We start from the raw sequence: 25,079 nt of genomic DNA, 5'->3' as shown, positions 1-25,079 counted from the left end.
ATTATTAATGTATCATTTCTTACTTCTATAATCCGTTTAAGTTGATATAGAAGTTATGTCATTTTGTAATTATTTTAGGACAAGAGCCTTGCACATGGGAGATGGTTGATGTTGGAGGGAGTCCAAACTTCCCAGGGCTCCAATCTCCATAGGGGTCCCATCGGCACCATTTCATTGAAGTTGCTCAACATGACTAAACAGCTTAGGATATAGGATATAGCAAAGTTCTGACAAAGCAATAGGAATTCTTATTTTTTTTCATTAAATACATACAAACTGCCATTCTAACGGCAAAACAAGGATGCCGCTGTGCTAATCTCTATTACTGCTGATGCTGCTTACTGCTCCTAATCAGCCAGACATCATCTCTTGTAGCCCGGGCCATCATTTTATTCAGTACTGGATTGCCCCTCATGTTGATACAGTTGCCACCACTGCTAGCGCTCAGCCAGACATGTCCTGGAGCCTGGTCCATCACATTTCATTATGCTACACTGTTAGTGCAGCATTGTTGCCATAGGAAAAAAATAAGTTATATTAAGAAAAGGGTCCCAATGACAAAATAACCCATGCCATTGTATTTTTGAATGCCAATGCCATTTTGATTTCACATCTGCTCCTGTGAAGGGATAGTTTTTGATGACTCTTTTTTTATTTGGAAAGTCACTTTTTCTTAAGCATAAGCATAAATGTGTCTCCCAAATAACAAGAAACCTGTAGCACTTATAAATCATCAAATGGGATAATTGTTCTATAAAACCATTGCGTCTTCAAAAATAACCACCATGTCTGTATAAGAAACCATAGTCAAGGAGCTCTCATTAAGTTTGTATCTTCTGCTTACCATCAGTTCTTCCATAAAAAAAACATGTCTCTGTCACTTTTACATAACTTTGGCTGTTTTTGCCTTAGAGATCTATAAATTAGATAGATAGAATCCTAGGAGCCCTAAGAGTATGCTACACTATGTGCTATAGATAGGTTCCTAGGAGCCCTAAGAGTATTCTACACTATGTTTTATAGATAGGTTCCTAGGAGTCCTAAGAGTATTCTACACAATGTGTTATAGATAGGTTCCTAGGAGTCCTAAGAGTATTCTACACTATGTTTTATAGATAGGTTCCTAGGAGCCCTAAGAGTATTCTACACTATGTTTTATAGATAGGTTCCTAGGAGCCCTGACAGTATTCTACACTATGTTTTATAGATAGGTTCCTAGGAGCCCTAAGAGTATTCTACACTATGTGTTATAGATAGGTTCCTAGGAGTCCTAAGAGTATTCTACACTATGTTTTATAGATAGGTTCCTGGGAGCCCTAATAGTATTCTACTCTATGTTTTATAGACAGGTTCCTAGGAGCCCTAAGAGTATTCTACACTATGTTTTATAGACAGGTTCCTAGGAGTCCTAAGAGTATTCTACACTATGTATTATAGATAGGTTCCTAGGAGCCCTAAGAGTATTCTACACTATGTTTTATAGATAGGTTCCTAGGAGTCCTAAGAGTATTCTACACTATGTTTTATAGATAGGTTCCTAGGAGTCCTAAGAGTATTCTACACTATGTTTTATAGATAGGTTCCTAGGAGCCCTGACAGTATTATACATTATGTTTTATAGATAGGTACCTAGGAGTCCTAAGAGTATTCTACACTATGTATTATAGATAGGTTCCTAGGAGCCCTAAGAGTATTCTACACTATGTATTATAGATAGGTTCCTAGGAGCCCTGACAGTATTCTACACTATGTTTTATAGATAGGTTCCTAGGAGCCCTGACAGTATTATACATTATGTTTTATAGATAGGTACCTAGGAGTCCTAAGAGTATTCTACACTATGTTTTATAGATAGGTTCCTAGGAGCCCTAAGAGTATTCTACACTATGTTTTATAGATAGGTTCCTAGGAGTCCTAAGAGTATTCTACACTATGTTTTATAGATAGGTTCCTAGGAGTCCTAAGAGTATTCTACACTATGTTTTATAGATAGGTTCCTAGGAGCCCTGACAGTATTATACATTATGTTTTATAGATAGGTACCTAGGAGTCCTAAGAGTATTCTACACTATGTATTATAGATAGGTTCCTAGGAGCCCTAAGAGTATTCTACACTATGTATTATAGATAGGTTCCTAGGAGCCCTGACAGTATTCTACACTATGTTTTATAGATAGGTTCCTAGGAGCCCTGACAGTATTATACATTATGTTTTATAGATAGGTACCTAGGAGTCCTAAGAGTATTCTACACTATGTTTTATAGATAGGTTCCTAGGAGCCCTAAGAGTATTCTACACTATGTTTTATAGATAGGTTCCTAGGAGCCCTGACAGTATTCTACACTATGTTTTATAGATAGGTTCCTAGGAGTCCTAAGAGTATTCTACACTATGTTTTATAGATAGGTTCCTAGGAGCCCTGACAGTATTCTACACTATGTTTTATAGATAGGTTCCTAGGAGTCCTAAGAGTATTCTACACTATGTTTTATAGATAGGTTCCTAGGAGCCCTGACAGTATTATACATTATGTTTTATAGATAGGTTCCTAGGATTCCTAAGAGTATTCTACACTATGTTTTATAGATAGGTTCCTAGGAGCCCTGACAGTATTATACATTATGTTTTATAGATAGGTACCTAGGAGTCCTAAGAGTATTCTACATTATGTATTATAGATAGGTTCCTAGGAGCCCTAAGAGTATTCTACACCATGTTTTATAGATAGGTTCCTAGGAGCCATGACAGTATTCTACACTATGTTTTATAGATAGGTTCCTAGGAGTCCTAAGAGTATTCTATACTATGTTTTATAGATAGGTTCCTAGGAGTCCTAAGAGTATTCTACACTATGTTTTATAGATATGTTCCTAGGAGTCCTAACACTATTCTACACTATGTTTTATAGATAGGTTCCTAGGAGTCCTAAGAGTATTCTACACTATGATTTATAGATAGGTTCCTAGGAGCCATGACAGTATTCTACACTATGTTTTATAGATAGGTTCCTAGGAGCCCTAAGAGTATTCTACACTATGTTTTATAGATAGGTTCCTAGGAGTCCTAAGAGTATTCTACACTATGTTTTATAGATAGGTTCCTAGGAGTCCTAAGAGTATTCTACACTATGATTTATAGATAGGTTCCTAGGAGCCATGACAGTATTCTACACTATGTTTTATAGATAGGTTCCTAGGAGCCCTAAGAGTATTCTACACTATGTTTTATAGACCCAAAATTAATTTTTGGAACAACCACCCGAACCAAAACAAAATTGAATCATGAGCAGTTCACCTATCTTTATAGCAATATCTGGTTGAAAAATAAAACCATCAAAAATTATCTATTTCTGGAGCAGATTCTGAATTGAGATGGAATTCGTAGAGTGACAACTATACTGTTAAAAGAAAAAAATTGCAGCTGACAGTGTGCCTTCTAGATAAAACGAAAGAAGTGGCTTAAAAAAATGTCACTAAAACGTTTTTGGGGAGCATGTGGACCAAGCCACAATAGCTGTCTGACTAAATGATAACAGAGTTGGAGGTAACATCATTGACAGTATATTATCAGATAGAACATGATGGACCAAGGGCCGGGGGTGATGTACAGTTTAGCAGGATGGCAGAGGGCATCACCAGTACACTAATTGGAATATGATATAGGGAGATGCAATGGCAAATATAATCATTGGCATCAGCTGGAGAAGTGTGATCTATTCTTGATTCATTTTCCCAACAGGAATGTTTTCCATACTTGTGGTGGGGAGTTTAGTTCACCTAGCGGTTGCACCACCTCCCGCTCCACTGTATTCCTTCTCTGCCATTAAAGCATTCCTCTTGTTACAAAAAACTCATAAATTATTACGATGTGCGTCTCTAGTAGCACAAGATATACACCACATATTGGGCACTAAGAGAACACGTAACATGATGGGATTTGTCTCATTTGGCTTATTATATGCACAAAATATCAGATACTAACATAGAATAATTGTGGAAAGTTACTAATTTCACTCTGCACCACCCCACTGAATATTACATCCTGGGGAATACCGGTGGAGGAAATATACTACACTCATAGACAAATTCTTTGAGGGGTTTAGATTCCAAAATGAGGTCACTTCTCTGGTTTTCACAATAAGCTGTCACCACATGGGCTATGCAAACATGAAACTGTGGCCAAAAATTTCTGCACAAAATCCATGCTCCAAAATCCTGTGCAGAAATGGTGTTTCTTCTCTTCAGAGCCCTGTTATTCCTAAGAGAACCTGCACAACAATTTATAGGATGACTATCTTGGACACTGGATATTGGCCATTGAATTGACATAATGTATCATCTCTGCCTGTTCTGGTCTCTGCGCCACCCTCTGCTCACATGCTACGGCGCAGGAGGCGTGTGCAGTTTGATAACTGGCTTAGAGTTTCCACCACACCCGTCTCCTTCACTTTCATTTCCTTCTGCTCCTCTAAGAGTTAAGTTTTGTTTTGCCCTGTGATTGACAGCCTGCCTTCCTATCAGGTTCAGGGTGGGTTCTTCCTCCCTGTTTATGCTTGGATCACATTCACATTGTTGCTTGCTATTGCTTTGTGCGTGCTGGCTTTTTCTCTTGCTGTTTATTCTTGTATTCTGATTCTTGATCTCTGGCTTTCCCTATTGATTATTCTTTTGGATATCGATTTTGGCACTGTATTGCTCGATTCTTACCGAACCCTGGCTAGCTGACCTCCCTTTTGTGCTGTTTGCCTTGTCTGCGTTTTGTGTTTCACGTACATAGGAAGGGATCGTCTCCAAGTTGCCGCCTATTACATAGGATAGGACTAGGCAAGCAGGATGAAACAGTGGGGGGCTTCAGCTTAGGGCTCACTGTCTCTTGTACCCCTTCCCAGGGATTCCAGCAGCTACTGGGGAATTGCTCCTATTGCAATTCCCTTACACATAATTGTAAAAAGAAAATTGCAATTTTCACTAAGCAACATCAAACATATCATAATTCTAGAAAACACCTAAGGAGTTAAAATGGTTACTTCACCCTTAAATACATTTTCTCAGGGGTCTAGTTTCCAAAATGGAATCCATTGATTGGAGTTTCCACTGAACTTAGACCTCAGGACCTCTGCAAAGTTGGCATGACACTCGAAAACAATTCCATCAACATCTGTGCCTCAAAGTACCCAGGCAGCAGAAAATGGCCGCTTCTGGAGTATCCAAAAGATCCTATGTAACACTATATGAGATGATTTTCTCTGATTACACAGGGCGGCACCACATTTTAGCTAATGAAATGCCATAATTGTGGAAAAAATTGCAATTTTCAAGTTGTATATCAATTTCCATGAACTTCTATGGGGTCAAAATAATTAACATGCTTCTAGATAAATTCTATAAGGGTTATAGTTGCCAAAATTAATGTCACTTATTGGAGGTTCCCAATGTAACTAAGGGTTACTTCAGAAGCTCTGCAACTCAACATGCCACCTTCAAGATATTTCAGTAAAAATTGTGTAAACCGTCTCTTCTGGGCCTTATTGGTTGTCCATACAATAGTTTACAACTATATATTTGGTATTCCATATTGTAAGGGAATTGCTAGGACAGTAATTCCCCAGTAGCTGCTGGAAACCCTGAGAAGGGGCACAAGAGACAGTGAGCCCTAAGCTGAAACCCCGCACTGTTCCTTCCTGCTTGCCTGGTCCTATCCTATGTAATAGGCGGCAACTTGGAGACGACCCCTTCCTATATACATGAAACACAAAACACAGACAGGACAAAGAACAACAAGGGAGGTGAGAGAGCCGAGGGTCCAGTAACAGTCGAGCAATGCAGTGCCAAATCAAAGTCCAAAGAGTAGTCAATAGGGAAAGCCATACGTCAAGAATCAAAATACACGAATAAACAGCAAGAGAAAAGCCGGCGCGCACAAAGCAATAGCAAGCACCAATGCGAATGAGAGCCAAGTAGGAAGGAGGAAGAACCCGCCCTGGAGTGATAGGAAGGCAGGTTGTCAATCACAGGGCAAGGCTAAAATTAATTATTAGAGGAGCAGAGGGAAATGAAGGTGAAGGCAGACGTGTGCGGAGAAAATCAATTACAGAGATTGCACAGTGTGAACACTGCTCAACGAAAATCACTAAGCAAAGAATCAAACTGGATATGCCTCCTGCGCCGCAGCGTGTGAGCGGAGGGTGGCGCAGAGACCAGAACAGGCAGAGACCTTTCACATATTCAGGAATATAGCTAAAATGTGTGGTTGATTTTTGTCCCATAACCACTTCCAAATATGAAGACATCTGTGGTCGTGATGTACGTCACTCCTTCCACCGTTAAATATTGTGTAGGAAACAGCATTGGCATTAGTCGCGAGATGTCACGAAGTGCAGAGTTGTCGAATTTCCAGAAAGGGGTAATTGGTGGTACCACAGAAATGGTCCATCCCTAAGGAACTTAGCAAGCGAACTGAATTACCCAAAATCGACAGTGGCCTATGTGATTACGAAGTGGCAGGTAAACAGTGATTGTCAGAATGTGCCCCGAGTTGGCAGACCCCCGAAACTGCAGCCGTCCAAAATCGGTGAAAGATGTTACCTGTCTTCTCCAAGCCGAATGGAATAAAATACACTAGCCGTCCTACAATGACTTGTGGAAAGCCCCAGAGGGTTGAGACTGTCATGGCCGCTCGTGGAGGTTCTACCGACTATTGACTATGAATAAACGTTGTTTTTCTATTCTACCATGGATGTCCAAATACTTATTGGTAGACAGTGTATTGGGGACATCTAGCATTGTTTCTGAGGCCCATTCCTTCTAACTACTCTGGTGTCTTATACATCGTATGGAGTAACAGCAATGGCGATAAACTCTGACTTCACATAGAGATAGTCTTGGGGTACCCCAGGATGGTATGTTACTGGTCATCCCATTTTTTTTAGGGACATCTTATGGTAGCCATCAAGAAGATGTGTAAAAATCTCAGATAATACCTCTTGTATCCCTGTCTCTTACAAGTAATTCTACCTTTGAATGACGCAATATGGTGAGATTACTAATCTTAGCCTGAGCCGCCAACATGTGCCCCAATTGAATACATTCATAAAATACATGGTGCAGTATATGAAACTCCTCCCAGAGGTGATGAAACAACAGAAGGGATTGTATGGATACAAAGGATTCTACAATCAGATACTGACCCCATTATTGATACTTTATCACTGCTTTACATATTTCATAACCATCCCCCGTATAACTATCAAGCTCAAGAGTCTAAATCTACTGGTGGAGGGAAATGTTGGAGTAAAGTCGTCCTGTCTAAGATAAATGATTCCATAAATTATGTTACAAAGTTCTTTTATTGTGTAGTAGAAAAGTTCATTCTGAGAATACAGATAAACACAATAAATGTTATGTTTTTATAGATTGTTCTTTCTTGAACTTCATAACTATCACCTGCAGATTGTATGATCATGAGAGATGCCCAAATAGCTCTAGATCTACCCTGTATATGTCAGGAGAAGATAAATAGGAAGAAGCTGAAGATCAGAGTTCGACTTCCAGAGGATTCCAGACCGGCCGCATCTTCAGTGTAACAAGTAAGTGACAAGAGCCAGACACAAGCTTCATGTACTAACAAGCAGGGAGGGAAGGAATGATGTGATGTGTCCTCAGCCCTGTGACACACATGGGGTCCCTACAAATAGTATAATGTCCCATTCTGGCCCTCCACATTGTATAATGTCCCATAGAGGCCCCTTTATAAAGTATAACATCTCTAAGAGACCCTTTTACACAGTATAATGCTCCATAGTGTCCCCTGCACACAGTATTATGCCCCATAGTGACCCCTGCACACAGTATTATCCTCCATAGTGGCCCCTGCACACAGTATTATGTCCCATAGTGGCCCCTGCATACAGTATTATGCCCCATAGTGACCCCTGCACACAGTATTATGCCCCATAGTGGCCCCTGCACACAGTATTATGCCCCATAGTGGCCCCTGCATACAGTATTATGCCCCATAGTGACCCCTGCACACAGTATTATGCCCCATAGTGGCCCCTGCACACAGTATTATCCCCCATAGTGGCCCCTGCACACAGTATTATGCCCCATAGTGACCCCTGCACACAGTATTATGCCCCATAGTGACCCCTGCACACAGTATTATCCTCCATAGTGGACCCTGCACACAGTATTATCCCCCATAGTGGCCCCTGCACACAGTATTATCCTCCATAGTGGCCCCTGCACACAGTATTATCCTCCATAGTGGACCCTGCACACAGTATTATCCCCCATAGTGGCCCCTGCACACAGTATTATCCCCCATAGTGACCCCTGCACACAGTATTATCCTCCATAGTGGCCCCTGCACACAGTATTATCCCCCATAGTGGCCCCTGCACACAGTATTATCCCCCATAGTGGAACCTGCACACAGTATTATCCCCCATAGTGGCCCCTGCACACAGTATTATCCCCCATAGTGGCCCCTGCACACAGTATTATGCCCCATAGTGGCCCCTGCACACAGTATTATGTCCCATAGTGGTCCCTGCACACAGTATTATGCCCCATAGTGGCCCCTGCACACAGTATTATGTCTCATAGTGGCCCCTGCACACAGTATTATGTCCCATAGTGGCCCCTGCACACAGTATTATGTCCCATAGTGGCCCCTGCACACAGTATTATACCCCATAGTGGCCCCTGCACACAGTATTATCCCCCATAGTGGCCCCTGCACACAGTATTATCCTCATAGTGGCCCAGTGCACACAGTATTATGTCCCATAGTGGCCCCTGCACACATTATTATGTCCCATAGTGGCCCCTGCACACAGTATTATGTCCCATAGTGACCCCTGCACACAGTATTATGTCCCATAGTGGCCCCTGCACACAGTATTATTCCCCATAGTGGCCCCTGCACACAGTATTATGCCCCATAGTGGCCCCTGCACACAGTATTATCCCCCATAGTGGCCCCTGCACACAGTATTATGTCCCATAGTGACCCCTGCACACAGTATTATGTCCCATAGTGGCCCCTGCACACAGTATTATGTCCCATAGTGGCCCCTGCACACAGTATTATACCCCATAGTGACCCCTGCACACAGTATTATGCCCCATAGTGGCCCCTGCACACAGTATTATCCCCCATAGTGGCCCCTGCACACAGTATTATGTCCCATAGTGACCCCTGCACACAGTATTATGTCCCATAGTGGCCCCTGCACACAGTATTATGTCCCATAGTGGCCCCTGCACACAGTATTATGTCCCATAGTGGCCCCTGCACACAGTATTATACCCCATAGTGACCCCTGCACACAGTATTATGCCCCATAGTGGCCCCTGCACACAGTATTATCCCCCATAGTGGCCCCTGCACACAGTATTATGTCCCATAGTGACCCCTGCACACAGTATTATGTCCCATAGTGGCCCCTGCACACAGTATTATGTCCCATAGTGGCCCCTGCACACAGTATTATACCCCATAGTGACCCCTGCACACAGTATTATGTCCCATAGTGACCCCTGCACACAGTATTATGTCCCATAGTGGCCCCTGCACACAGTATTATGTCCCATAGTGGCCCCTCCACATAGTATTTTCTTTTTTATCATTTTGGGATAATGAAGAAAACAATAAATCATCGAGCACATCTTACTAATTCCTCTCCTAAGGTGACAATGCTGCAGGTGCTATACATGATGTATACAATCCCTTATATCAGTGCTGGAGACCTTATGGACACCAGATGCATTATAGACTTGGCCGGAGAAGTGAAGAATGTCGCGGAGTCTGCAGATCTGATCATTGGAGGGATCCTAAAACTTTCTGACGAGAAAAGTATTGATCTAGGTTTATCATTCCGCAATCATTATGAGATTATAGAATGCAAACAGTAAGTGGTAGAATCTACATTGTATGTCTTCTCTGTCTGAACGAGGTTGTATTGTGATGTGACACAGACTGATAGAAGAAGACAGAGACAGAGAATAGATGGGAGAATTTATACAATGGTTTAAAGTTTGATATCTTTTGTTTCTTATCCATATACTGTATCCAAATAATTGATACATCAGTGGGGGATCGTCATCCGGTATCTTTGTTACTATTATTCCGGCTACTATCAATCCCTTTAGTGCCCAATAGTTTTTGAGCCTTTTTTCTCTTCCCTACAACCCCGTACAAGAGATTGTGGAGGAAATTTACTCACCCAGTTTTCTGCTTCATCTTTGGCTTTGTCAATATAAAAAATACAAGCGCCCATTTTTTCGTGGTTGGCGGGCGTGCACCGTCAACTTGCCCAAGGCTTAGAAGTTAGAAGCCACCACCAGAAGAAGACGCCTTACTTAAGGCTATTCCAACATGTTAATAATAAAAAAAAAAATGTGATTGAATGAGAGGATCCCTTTAAGTAATAACTCTATTCTATTAGCTAGAGACAAGCAAATTGAACCTGATGAACTGGAATTCGATCCAAATTTCAGGAAATATTCGATTTGCATCGAATCTGGATTTAGTCTTGCTTCGTTGTAACGAATGTGCTTGCTGCACATGATAGGACATGGGGCATGGGGGGAACATGTGGAGTGCACAGTGGACTGTGGGGTGCATGGTAAACATGGGGGTAGTGTGGGGGAGGGGATTTAGAGCTGTGTTATTATGTTGGATGGCATGCTATGGTCCAGGTTTGGAGGATTGGGCAAGCTGTGGTGAGAGGTAGAGGATGTCTAGATTGATACCTTTGTAAGATGTGTTACTGTGGGGATCTAGCAAAACACTGAGGCTGGATACTTTGTACTAGGCCACTTTACTATGAGTAGTTCGGTGTCCTGTATTTCCTAAGGATGCCATGCTACCTGACAATTTGGCGGCAAAGTCCTTTCAAGATATAGGTGATGATACAGAACTCAGACAAGACAAACAACAACAAAGGGAGATCAGCTAGCCAAGGGGTCGATACCAGTCCAGCAATGAAGTACAAAATCGGAATCCAAGTGAATATAGCCAGAGGTCAGGAATAGGAATACAGGTAACAAAACAGCAAGAGTAAATAGCCAGCAAGCACAAGGCAATAGCAAGCACCAATGTAAATATAAGCAAACAATAAATAGGAAGGAAGAAGATCCCGCACCAGGGGCAAGGATTGGTAAGTAAATAGGGCCCGTTACTTGCTGGAGTTACTCCAACAAGTAACTGCCTATTTAAAAAAATCTGCAATGGTAGCAGCTGCCACCTAGCCCCCTAATGACCCAGGCTCTGTGGTAGCTACTATTGCTGCTACCCTTGTAGTTATGCTCCTGCATGTACAATTCTTTCATAATGGCAATGTACGAATATAGAGAATTTGGGGTATATCCCACACCAAACCAAGCGCCAGGAAAGAAGGTTTACACAAAATCTTGCTAGGTCATAATGTTTGATGGAATGAAAAACTGGGTCAGGGTCTGGGGTTGCAGGGTGGGGTGGCATAGACACAAAAGTTCAATTTGTTTAGTCCAAGACAAAGGTAGAGTTTATTTTCACTCAAAAATGTAGTGCAGCAACAAAATGAAACAATACAAAAATAACTCTCTGCCTGGCTAGGCTCTAACTAAACACAGAATAGGTGACTTCACCTAGAATAACAGGAGTCCAAAAGCCAGTAGAATCATTCAGGACACTGCTCCAAAAATATGACCTCTCTGTCAGCTCTCCAGCCAAGCTCTGCCAAAGTGTTGCTGCTGGAGCTGGATTCTTAAGCTTCCTTGATGAGCAGACTCTGCAGCTGAGTCGCTGCCGGAACATCCCCAAAGTGTGGACTGGAGGGGGGTGGAATGACAGGTCCCACTACCAACCTACCTGTCATCCCTAAAAATCCAGCCCAATACTGAGGATTTACCAAAATGCTTAGCAGATGAACGTTGTCTGCTGAGAACAAACATTCCTGGAGTTTTCTCATCTCACCCACCTGAGTAGTCTGTGTGAGATGTCCACCCCCTCCATTACTTGACCAGCCATCGGCTTACAACAGTTTAACCCCTAGTCAACCCTAGGTATAGGTGCTGACCATAGATCTCTTTACTATATGAGTGATTTTTATCACTAGAATCTAATTCTATATACAGAGTCTCTCAATATCTATTACCCATATTCAATCTCTATCCCATAAGTGGTATACAATACTCTCTATGAAGCTTTATTAAGCACTAGATATCATTCTCACTTGGAGGACACGTTGCTAGTAATTTTGGCTCTAACCTATTTTTGAGTCTTATACTTGAATTCAATAAATGTTTATTTATATTACTCCAAACATGAATGAGAAACTTGGATTTTGTTGCTAATAGGCATTTGTTAATAGGTTATAAGTAACCTGCCATGTATGATATTTTAAAAAACCCTGGTCTCAGCATATATATTTTCCCTGCCAGTAATTGGGGCTCCTCTACTTGACAGTAGCATGCACCATTCCCCACACTGACATATCTAAGGGACGGGTCACATTCTCTGATCCTTTCCAGAGATAAAATGGTTACATATCCTCCATCAAGGCTTGGCACAAGCCATCAGTTAGCACTATCACTAAGAGGTGCAGCAGCAACAGCAACACTAGACATTTGGTCAGCTGCAAGTAAAGCTGATAAGTCACCAGGTGACTGGGTGCATATAGATGTTTCCTAGACACACATTCCCTTATAAATGCCTGACACTGGAAGGAGAAGCAGATGGTGAGGATGATGATAACAACAACAACAACAACAACCATGTACTAGATGTGGATGTGGCCTGACTACAAAGAAGATCACATAGAGAAGAAGTAGGACAGTCTTGGTCACTTCTCCTGCCACTGCCATTACTATTGGTGAAGCCTTTTCCTGTGAGCACAGACAGACATTATAGCCTGCATGGCCATTGCTTATTTTCAGGTTATAGATTTGTCGTTCGGTAATGTATAAAAACATTCTCCCACTCGAATATCGAGTATTTAACTACTCGCTCATCTCTACTTATGATGATCAGTAGAGCTGACCTGTAGTTACATTACATGATGTTTAGATCGTGACATTTGTTTCATGTATTTCCCTTCCAGATCAGCTATGGAGCTATGGATTCCATATTTAACAACAAGCTCCGCTTCCCTTCCTTTTACCGCACAGTTCCTGATGGGAGGGATCAGTATAAGGCCATTGTTCTCTTACTGAAGCATTTTGGATGGAGCTGGGTGGGGATTGTAGTAGGAGAAGATGAAGGAAGCCAACGAGCCGCCATGGAGCTGAATAGCGTAATAACTCAGAACTGGATATGTGTCGCTTATCAATACATTGTCAATGAATTTGTCAAATCATCAAAAAATGTTCTCAAAGATAAGGATTACATCAATGTTATATATCAGTTATTGAAGACCAATTCTGATGTTATTATATTTATTGGGACCTCGGATATTCTAAACATTATCCAGAAGATATATAATAGTAGAAAGGTTTTTATATTGTTGTCTTTATTTACTGTGTGGGATGTGTATTATAGCCACGAACTAACCGGATTTCTACAGATTTCTCTACCCAATAGAAATATTCCAGGGCTGAAGGATTATTTGCTCAGGGTTGGTCCTTACAAACATCTAAACTCCTCAATAATGTCTGACATATGGGATTTCTATTTTCCATGCTGTGAAGAACCTCATTGGTTTTCCTGCAGATATTGTAATGATACAAATCACTTTAATAATGTGGCTCCTCATGAGTATGACATCAGTAATTTCCACTGTACCTTTAGTGTGTACTCGGCCGTCTATTCTGTTGCGAATGCATTACATGGTCTATCCTTAAGTGAGGGAAATCTTAAGTCATTGTCTAAAAACAGATTGCAGATGTTATCAAAGGTAAGTAGTCAATAGAAGGCAGAGCTATGAATGATATGAAGTATTTCAGGGCAGTCAGCTGTTGTCTATACCTAGTATTGTATTGGCCGCACCAGAGGATCGAGGAATCCTTTCCTATTAGGATTACAAGTGCCAAGTCAGGACTTCAACTCTATCGGCCGCCTTAGGACACAGATAAGACATAGATTAGGACATAGATCAGCTTCCTGCTCTACCATTCACTCCTTCTCGCACATGCCAGAGACTTTGATGCAGGCAGACACAATGTAGTGACTTCACTCCAACCTAATGAGAGCAGAGACCAGAGTGGTCCCATATACAGTTCTAGGATTATGCAGGAAGGTGAGTATTATTATACCACATTATATCATGGGGGGAGTAAGAGGACATGATACTATGTGGGGAAACTAATTGGACATGATACTGTGTGGGGTCACTAAGCAGACACTTAGGATAGAAAGTAGAAAACACTTGAATGTCCAAGTGTGGATGTAGGCAATGACCACTGGCTAGCGACTACCAGATAAATCTGTAGTCGTGTGGAATTAGAGAGGGTTTTAGTGTATGGATCCATACCAATAAAAGTCCTTTGAACAGGAGAATGGACAGGACAAGAAATCTGGGAGCCCCGTGTTGGGTGCCCTTTTTTCTTGGGCTATCCATGGTTATGGACACTCTTCACTGTTCTCCTGGAATAGAAAACATTTTTCCTAACAATTCTCAAATGCATTAGCAACAGGAAAGGTAAATGTGTATGAAGTTAATGAACGTACAGTATGTATGTAATACGTATAGTGTGTGTAATATGCATTTTCTGAATACAGCCAAGCAAATGTGATCCGCTAAATTTAATCTTCCCATAGACTTTACAGGAGTCCAGGACCTCAGTTAGAGTGATAGGTCCAAGAGGTGGGGTCATCAATGAGAAATGTAGGTCATACCCCTTGAATTTGCCATAATATTCTAGGATGGGAATCCACTTTAAACTCATTGTCAGTAAGTATCATTGTACAGGTAGGAGATGATGAAACACTGGATTCTATGTTATCATAGCACACACTACATTATTCCACAGGTCAACCGATACTTAAAGAAGGTTAATTTCACAACTCCGGGCGGTGAGATGGTTTACTTTACTGATAAGGGAAACTCGCTGACAAAATTTCACTGTTTAAATTATTTTATTTCAAAAACAGAGAGAAATATAAGACAAGTTGGATATTTTCATAGTATTAACGACCATGAGCAATTTATGATAAATGACCGTGATATTCAATGGGATCCAAAATATACTGAGGTAGATTTATTGACACTTTAGATATATTAATAATTTATCGTCTCCATTCATGTGAAAATGTCTTCAAATCACTTCTCTTCACGTCTGGGCTCACCCTTCAGACTTATTTAAGATAAGATAAGATAATCCTTTAATAGTCCCACAGTGGGGAAATTTCAGCATGTTACAGCAGCCTAGTAATACAGATACAGGATAATACACAGTAATATATTACAGGACACACATATACTGAGAAGAGAAGATATACTAGGAGTCCATAGCAGCTAAGGAAGAGAAGAAGGAAGACTTTATAGTCATAATCATTAGTTCTCTGTGCGGAGTGTCTTCGCTTGGTCTGATGTAGATTATACAGCCTGGTCGCGGTTGGAAGGAAGGACCTGCAATAGCTCCTTCTCACACTTGGGGTGAAGCAGACGGTCACTTACAGTGCTGCCAAGTCCCATCAAGGTCCCATACATGGGGTGGGATTTGTTCTCCCGCATGGAGGTCACCACAGACAGTATCCTTCTGTCACCCACCACCTGTACTGGGTCCAGGCAGCTCCCCAGGACAGAGCTGGCCCTCCTGATCAGCCTGTCAAGTCTATTTCTGTCCCTGGTTGATATACTGCTCTCCCAGCAGGCCACACCGAAAAAGATGGCAGAAGCAACCACAGAGTTGAAGAAGGCCCTAAGAAGTGTCCCCTGGACTCCGAAGGCCCTCAGACTCCTGAGCAGGTAGAGTCTGCTGCGACCCTTTCTGTGCAGCGCCTCCAGGTGATCAGCCCAGTCTAGTTTATTATTTAGGAGCACGCCCAGATACTTATAGGTCCTGACTATCTCAATACATGTTCCTTGGATCTCCACCGGGGTCAGAGCACTTCTCCGTTTATTAAAGTTTATGTTCCCCCATATACATTAGAAAATATCAAGTGGGATAGGGCAACTATCTAATGTGTATGAGGGTGTCCCGATTTTTACCCCAGATGTATTTACCCTAGTTGTCTCTATATTAAATGAGATTGGAACGTTATCACTGTGTGAACATATCACGTTGCTAGCCACTACAGAATGCCGGTGCAGTGCTCTGGCACCCGTTGCAGCATTCCGCTCCAGATTAGGCTGAAATGAATGGGCCTAATCTGGAGGGAGTCTCGTACCATGGACGCAGTGGTTGAGTAATCCGTGGAATTCGTGGCAAGATAAGGCATCTTGCTTCTTTTTTCTGCTACTAGCTAGCAAATCAAGAAGCGAGCAGCTCCCATTGAAGTCAATGGGAGCCATTCTGGCAGGCAGATTTTGAGACAGATTCTGCGACAAAATCCACTGTCAAAAAAATCTGTGTGAAGTTACCCTTAGGGTGCAGAAGTCACCTTTACTTGATCCACCCCCTAGAGTCCACATCACTCCTGGCAGTACCTCCATGGCTCCAAAATGTTGTCCTCCACATGCTGCAATCGACTGGTCTGAATTGACCAGCCTGTCACAGCCATTAGTGATGTGGGGTGTGGGTTTGCGATGCTGCTTAGCAATGACTAAAGATGATTGTCAGTATTTAAATATGGCAGCCGCTCTATGCGCCCTGTAATAGAAGTACTACAATATTAGCATTGCACTGAATTGTATAACTACAAAACCCCTAGGGGTCTATTAATTACAATTAAAAAAAAAAAAAACATTAAATATTAAAAATAAAAATGAAAACTCTGGTAACCCTCCTTTACCTTCAACACATATAAAAGTAACATCATTTTTTTTTTATACATAGCATCAATGTCCCAGTTAAAGAAGGAATAGGAAGTTGTAGCAGAGGAGTTACACATAAGAGCATCAGATCATACAGCTCCTGGTTCCTTGTCCATCACAAGATCACCGGACCTGAAATAGAGACAATAGGACGGGTTCAATACTGTCTAAACTTGTTCGAATAGAACTAGAAGTGAAAATAATATACTCTGTGGTTCCTTCATAGCACCATGATTCTAGGAGTGCCCATGTCACCTCTGAGGCCCAACCACAGGGCCAAAAGCCATAAGAAGAGAGAGAGACAGTGTTATGGTCTGCAAGTTAACAAAAAAATAAAATAAATAATAACTTGCAGAGCCCAACTGGGCTCTAAGCCGCAATGCTACCCTGGTGTCTGTCAATGAAGCCTGACAGTGTCATTGCCAGGCAATTCCACCCTCTGGGTGTCTCTGTTACCCTCACAGAGACAGACTCTGCAGCTCAGAGCAGCCGCTAAAGAAATACAGTCTGGACAGAACCTCTGAGCTAGACAAAGACCAACACAAAGTGTGAGCTACCAGTGCAGCTGTGAAACAAAGCAGCTTGCTGCCAGAGACCTAAAGGTAAGAATCTATCTGATAGGAAAGTCTAACTAAGGTCTACTACAAAACAACAGCACTGTAACCATGCACACAACAACTCAGAATGAGGATCTGGAATGAGGCTAGGGCAGTGGGCTGAACCACCTGCCTCCTTTAATAGGGAAAGGGTGGTCCCAACCAACCAGCCCAGCTACCCACGCCAGGCGCACATTGGCTGACACAACGTTGTGCCCAGTTGCTGCAAGAAAGTTAACCCCTGCAAAGCAGGGCTGCCATCAATTAGGGAAGGGTGACAGCCGGCAAAACATAACAACAGAGGAGCGGGCTGCGACCCGACCCTAGACCAGAGCTGCCGCACTGTCCTAACAGACGGCGTGCAGGAATACCCAAAAGTGGTAATGGAAGGTAAGGATAAATGTTTTGTTTTTTTTTGTTTTTTCTTTTTGTCTCTTCCCCTGGGCCTCCATCTATTATACTCTGGAACTGAAGAGATAATAATTTACTGCAATATATGTTGTGGTGGCCATTGTTGTTCATCTAAGACAAATCCCATATTTTGTTAAAAACCAAACAATCTAGAATATTCTGGTTGAATTTGGTTTGTTTTGTACCGATTCACCCATCTCTAATCTTCATACTGATTTTTGTCAAGTATTTTCTAAACCTTCTTCTATCCCCAGACCCCACAATCTGTCTGCTCTCCAAGCTGTCTACATGGATACAGGAAAGTCATCCATGAAGGACAACAGAGATGCTGCTACCGTTGTGTCCCATGTCCGGAGGGTGAAATCTCCAACCAGACAGGTAATATTTACTACAGGCTGTTCGACCTGCAGAAACGGCTTCTGAAGACTAAAAAGTTTCATGCACTATCCTTCCGTCTCCAACTCAATCATATTTGTGTATACATTTTCTAATATATAGGAGACCTTCTCCATTCTCCATTAATTGCCTCTTAAAACCTCCCGAGCCATCTAAGGCTGGTTCAGATCTGCGTTCGGGCCATTCCGTTCCCCTCTCCGCATGAAGAAGCAAGTAGTACTTTTCTTTCTGCATTTTACGTGTGGAAACCAAGCGGAAACCACACGGACCCCGTTATAGTCTAAGGGGTCCGTGGGTTTCCTAAGGTAACCGCTGTGAAAAAGTTAAAAATAAATTAAAATAATTAAATATTCTAATTATCCCATTTCCAAAAACTAAATATAAAATGTAAAAGTTTTTTTTTTTAAAAAAAGTGATAAAGAAATAAAGTATACATTGGGTATCTTTGTCTCCTTTCTGTGACCTTTAGTATTCACCCCACTGGTCTAACAACATTGTAAATTCCTCTTAGGGAGGTTCTCATTCTATACTTTTTATATTTGAATTTTTGAATTTTTCTTATACATCTCCATCTTCACAGATATGGAAAGTTGTCTGAAGTGTTCTGAGTATCAATGGACGAATGAGAGAAGAGACACCTGTATCCCAAGAACAGTCGACTTCCTATCTTATGAGGAGACCCGGGGATTATCTCTGGTTGTTATTGCCGTGGTCTTCTGTCTTCTGACTGCTGTTATATTGGGGATATTCATCAAATACAAGGACACCGCCATTGTAAAGGCCAATAACCAGAACCTCAGCTTTATACTTCTTCTCTCACTCATTTTATCCTTTCTTTGTCCTTTCCTATTTATTGGGCGTCCAACCAGAATGTCCTGTCTCCTCCGACAAGTGGCTTTTGGGAACATCTTCACAATCGCTGTCTCTTCAATCTTGGTCAAAACAATCACCGTGGTCTTGGCCTTCAAAGCCACAAAACCCAACACATCAATGAGGAGATGGCTCGGGAGACATTTCTCTACATGTCTTCTAATCATCTTCTCATCCATTGAGGTTTTCATCTGTGTCATCTGGTTGTCTTTATCTCCACCATTCCCATATCAAGATACAGAGATAGAAATAGGGAAGATAATCCTACAATGTGATGAGGGGTCTGTCATTGGTTTCTACATTTCTTTAGGTTATATGGGATTTCTGGCTGTCTTGAGCTTTGTTGTAGCATTTTTAGCCAGGAAACTTCCAGACACCTTCAATGAGGCTCAGTACATCACCTTCAGCATGCTGGTCTTCTGCAGTGTGTGGATTGCCTTCATTATGGCCTATCTCAGCACCAAGGGGAAATACATGGTGGCTGTGGTGGTCTTCACCATTGAGGTTTCTAGTGCGGGACTTCTGGGCTGTATCTTCTTTCCTAAATGTTACATCATCCTACTGAGACCAGAACTCAATGTAAAAGGAAACTTAATAACTCAAGCAAAACACAAACTAATGATATAATAGGCAAACAAAAATGGCAGAGCTATGGGAAAATGGCCACCCCCGGGAAATATAGAGATAGCATTTGTGTAATGGCCCATAAATGTCTTTGTCATGGCATTAACATCGGACAACTCCTCAGTGGTAGGTGATAGTGTCATGAAGTGTAAAAGCTTGGACATTTGTAATCAATCTGTAGTTGCTGTAAATGGTGGAGATGTAAATAGTTCTGTGATCCATCCCATTAGATCATAGACTTTAGGCAGCACGGCTCAGAAAATTCAGGAATTCTATCAATAGTTAAAGGACTAGTAGGTCTTACAGAATCAAGTAATTACAGGCAGATTAATGATAATAATTAGAATTAAATAAACATAGAGAGGACAGATTTATAGACTGTGAGTGGGATCTGTGCTGTGGCTGCTTATATAGACAGTAAACCCATTCATTGCCAATAATCTAATATTGTCTAATATTATCCTACTAATATTATAAAGGTGAAAGTTTGTGTGTTTGGATGTTTGTTCCTCAATCACACCTACATGGGCGAACGGATTTGTCTGAAAATGTGCACATACATACCTTGGGGCCCAGATTGAACGATAGGCTACATGGAATTCCTGTACACCACCGCAATTATCTCCCATGCCTGGTGCTTCTCACGGTTCATGTCACGGGATCACGTCATCCCAGCCCTTTCAGCAGCTCACCTGATTGGGTGCCTCTTCTCTATGTGGGCGGAGTTATCGTCCGGCCGCTGTCCACAGCAACATGGCGTCTCTGAGAGGTCCGTAGCGTCCTGCACAAGGGCCTCTACTCTGGGCCAGCAACAAGTCCATACGCTGCCCCACCTGTGTGGCCTCACCACGACACCGCAGTACTCTGCCGCGGCCGGACAGGGGGTCACCTGCGCCACTCTCTGGAATGCTGGTTCGGTCAGCTGTCCTTCAGCGTCTGCTGTCTCTGGACACTACAAGTTGGAACATCGGTGCATGGGAAGCCCAGGGTGTGGTGAGGCCAGGGCCACAGGTTGGTAGGGGGAAAGGGGACACGGGGTAGGTAAGACAGGGGAAGGGGGCATGAGGTAGGAGGAAGGAGTGACCACATGGAGAAGCGGGTAGGGACAAAGGGGGGTGGCGGCTGCCAGGAGGGAGAGGAGGCATAGAGTTCCAGCAGGCCGCAGGGTGGGGGGGCATGGGGTAGGTAAGACGGAGGAAGGGGGCATGGGTTAGGGGGAAAAAGGGGGCACGGAGTAGGTAACACGAGAGAAAGATGCATGGAGTTGGGGGCAGGTTCCTGGGGGGCAAAGGGGCATGGGGTAGGAGGAAGGAGTGACCACATGAGGAAGCAGGTAGGGAGAAAGGGAGGTGGCGGGCACCAGGAAGAAGAGGAGGTAAACAGTTCCAGCGGGTCGCAGGGTGGGCCCCGAGGGTCCATGGACCCACAGGTGGGTCCTGCAGGGGGTCAGGGTTCCACGGACGAAGTCGCAGGTAAAAGCTAGTCTAGCCTGTGATATTCTTTTAAAAAAATTGTAATTTCATTAGGTTTTATTTTATTTTAATCTGAATAAAATATTTCAAGTGTTTCTCCATATATGCAAGAGCACTTCATGTACATATGTAATTCTAGGTATACGTCACATACATTACTACTGTACAGTTTTATTTTGGCCGAAGTACTTGCTGCTAATGCAAAAAAAAAAAAATAAGAACTATCCGTTATAATGTGTGTCGCCCAGTGCTCGAATGGATGTCTGTGATCTCACTATTACAAAGCATACAAGCCTCCCCCGCCATGTTTGTCACACCACAACTGAAAGCTGTGATGAGTAAACTTATTGACTCTGATTTTTGCTTGGACATCCACCTCGTGGCTTTTGAATGAATGGACGCAGCTATTAGAGAATGTGAGGACAGGTTGTAATTTGTAGTATATAAGAAAAAAAAAAAGATTCTTCCATCATCAGGAGCAAAACAGTAACAATGCAGTTACATGATAAGAATCTGTATAACTAATCATATGCTAAATACTTACAAGTCACTTTTATGTATGAGATAGCCAAGATGATGGACTATAAAATGATGATAGTCTCATGTTTCAAGCTGTAGTGGATATTGAGTAGGGTTGAGCGATCGGGATCAGAAAAGATCGGATCCCGATCGGCGATCGAGTAAATTTCATGATCGCAATTGAGTTCCGATCCCGCCTAAAAAAGATCGGGAACGGAATTCCAATCCCGATCACTCAACTTACCTGCGCAGAATCGCTGCCGCTGCTGCTCCCCGGTCTTCTCCTCTTTCATTCATACGCCTTCAGAGTGCCATGCGTGCCCCCACCTCCATAGGCTAGTGTTACAGATGCTGGGAGAAGGCGGGGCTTGTGGATTAGGAGAGAAAAATCTTTAAATAAATAAACAGAAAAAAATTGGGCTCATTAAACAGCCCAATGAAAATCTTACAAAAATAACTCCAATTTTTTGTTTTTGTAATGTTCACCCGATATAAAATTAAGCCTGCACAAATCAGAAAAAAACAAAAAAAATCTTTTAGGAATTTTATGTTTTTCTTATTTTTCCTTTCTAGTCTGATATGTAACCCATAGATGTTGTGAAGGAGCAGTGCTGTTAATCTTTAGAGATGAGCGAGTAGTATTCGATGGATTACCTCCCTTTGCGTAGTTATTGGTGTACTCGGTCCAATACCACGCGGTAAACATTCGATTCCCCTCCAACCTCCCCTGGCGTTTTTTTGGCTTTTTTTTACACCAAATACTATGCAGGGAGGTATTCTATGGAATATACTCGCTCAGCTCTATTAATCTTAACAAAACCCTTTCAGCATTTCTCTACGTGCCCAGGTGAGTGTATATAATTATAGATAGAAATCTCAGGTAGCAGCGCCGTATAATAGTAGTATAATATATGCCGTATAATAGTAGTGGTGGCCCAGATAATTATATTGTAGTCCTCGCTAAAGTAAAAAAGTGATCTCTGTGATTTTATTGCTTATTTTGAGTGCGTTCATTTATCAAATAAAGTCTAGCCTACACTAATGTAAAAAAACATTTAGGAATTTCATATAATAGAGTGTGAAGGAGCATTTCTCTGTATGTACAAGTGTGCATATATCATTAATCTGTACCTCAGATACTAGTAATTGTGGTAGGAGCATCTTGTTTGTTTTTTTGTTAATACTTAAGCAATGTGTGTATTTAAAAAAAAATATAAAAAAAGGGGGCAAAAAATGGAGCAAACTCAAACTCGATGGAGGATAAGTAGCCGTCATTATTTCTCTAGGAAAGCTGTCCATGCTTTGTAATGCCGTGTGTCGGAGAATGTGGGCCTTTCCTTGGCTACGTCAGCAATTATGAACAAGGACAATACATCATTTTCACAGCCCATTGGGTCAATGTTTTGAGCAGCATCAGTCTCAATCCAGAAACCAGCAAGGACAGGTTAGTTCCACCCCAATTGTGTAGGCACAGTTCTGATACCATGCACTCTGGACTGTTGCTTCCACTTCTCTTCCTCCTCCTCGCACATTTCATGTGTGTAAGGACAAGCATTGCTGTGCAATTTTGCAATGATTGAATCTGGAACAGAGGAGCCACACAGTAATCTACTGGACAGCTCCACACCAACTCCAACTACGCAGCTTTGCTGGTGACAATGAAGCCAATATTGTTCCTGCATTGCAGTTAGGACACATAGCACATTGTCCATGTTCTAAATCTTATAGTTCGCTGCTTTGTTAACCTATATAGTGGCTTAAAAGAGATGCTCATTGTCAGAAAAATATTTGGTCATTTCATCGTTTTTACACCTCAAGAAACATCATGTTTGATTTGCACAACAAAGTTGTCTGCCTTTGCAATGACTTATCTTTGACATTCCAACTTAGTGGAATTTCCCATTAAACATGATGTAGCATCTGTGCAAGAAGCAAATATCAGTGAATGATTATTGCATGCAGCAGACCACAGAGACAGTGTGTTACTTCAAGACACGTCATTGGGGGCTCATGTAGGTAGTGTGTCAGCTTCTCAAACCCTTTGAAGAAGCCACCAAAATGTATCACCAGGGATAACAGCAGTGTTACAATGTTATACCTATATTGTATATTTTACAGGAAACCCCTATATTGAGAAATGGAAGAGGAGCAATAGTTTCCATCTTTTAGTCAACTTCATTGCCCTGTACTGATGGAGGAGGACAAGGATCCAAGTCAGGGTCATTATGATAAAGAATCTTGGATTCCTATACTGGAAGAGGAGTAGGAGGAGGAAGACTGTCTCTTGGATGCAAAGGGGGCCCTTGGTAAATTCCTATGAGCCCTAAAAATTGTTTTACACTATGTTTTATAGATAGATTCCTAGGAGCACTAAGAATATTCTGCGCTATGCTTTATGTCAATTTAAAGTGTTGTTCTTATTGAACATGTTTAACTGGGGATCCGAGTCATCTGAAACTGAAATAAAATGAATCTTTACCCATCTGTGGGATCTGGTTGTGTTCATCTTCACCTTTCCCGTATCAAGATACAGAGATAGAAATAAGGAAGATAATCCTACAATGTGATGAGGGGTCTGTCATTGGTTTCTACATTTCTTTAGGTTATATGGGATTTCTGGCTGTCTTGAGCTTTGTTGTAGCATTTTTAGCCAGGAAACTTCCAGACACCTTCAATGAGGCTCAGTACATCACCTTCAGCATGCTGGTCTTCTGCAGTGTGTGGATTGCCTTCATTATGGCCTATCTCAGCACCAAGGGGAAATACATGGTGGCTGTGGTGGTCTTCACCATTGAAGTTTCTAGTGCGGGACTTCTAGTCTGTATCTTCTTTCCTAAATGTTACATAATCCTACTGAGACCAGAACTGAATGTAAAAGGAAACTTAAAGGGGTTGGCCACCCTTAAGCTGAAAAAATCAAAGTGCCCCAGACAACTCAGAAAGATGGTTATAGGACAAATGTGCTATAAAAATGATTTTTATCTTACCTGTTCCTCATTAAAATTAGATTTTGCGGTGTAAGCTCAGCCGGCCTGTGTGGGCGGGACAATCAACAAACTGAAAGTAAAGCTCCTGCCTGCATTCCATTGGTGGAGCTGAGGTCACATGACAGCTCTGCATCTTTCCACACATAGGACGTTATCACACAGCTTTATTCACTTCAGCTCCTCCACAGACTAAGATTCCTCCAATCTAAACACTAGATAATGTTTATTACCCATCTGAAGCTATATGTTTACATTCAAACATATACTGTGTAATGTATACAGAAATATATATATATAGCTGTA

At 41.9% G+C, this 25,079-nt stretch overlaps 1 protein-coding gene across 1 annotated transcript; it reads left to right on the top strand.

Annotated features, from left to right (window-relative positions):
* Positions 1-9,642: 9,642 nt before the first annotated feature.
* Positions 9,643-19,801, top strand: LOC142196964 (vomeronasal type-2 receptor 26-like). The gene is made up of 6 exons (XM_075266935.1): positions 9,643-9,914; positions 12,520-12,658; positions 13,089-13,280; positions 14,956-15,177; positions 18,163-18,286; positions 18,885-19,801. Exons 1-6 carry the CDS (start codon positions 9,643-9,645, stop codon positions 19,799-19,801), a joined length of 1,866 nt encoding a protein of 621 aa, XP_075123036.1.
* Positions 19,802-25,079: the final 5,278 nt, after the last annotated feature.

The sequence above is a fragment of the Leptodactylus fuscus genome, chromosome 3, assembly GCF_031893055.1.
Source record: "Leptodactylus fuscus isolate aLepFus1 chromosome 3, aLepFus1.hap2, whole genome shotgun sequence".
NCBI lineage: Eukaryota > Metazoa > Chordata > Amphibia > Anura > Leptodactylidae > Leptodactylus > Leptodactylus fuscus.
This window is presented reverse-complemented; position numbering and strand designations above follow the sequence as displayed.

Bases quoted from the DNA above. Each gene is read 5' to 3' on its own strand.
- LOC142196964 (XM_075266935.1), top strand. From the start codon at position 9,643: ATGAAGAAAACAATAAATCATCGAGCACATCTTACTAATTCCTCTCCT. The intron at 12,659-13,088 runs GTGCATATAGAT...TTTCCCTTCCAG, and splicing joins ATAAGTCACCAGGTGACTGG to ATCAGCTATGGAGCTATGGA. The intron at 15,178-18,162 runs GTAGATTTATTG...TTCTATCCCCAG, and splicing joins GGGATCCAAAATATACTGAG to ACCCCACAATCTGTCTGCTC.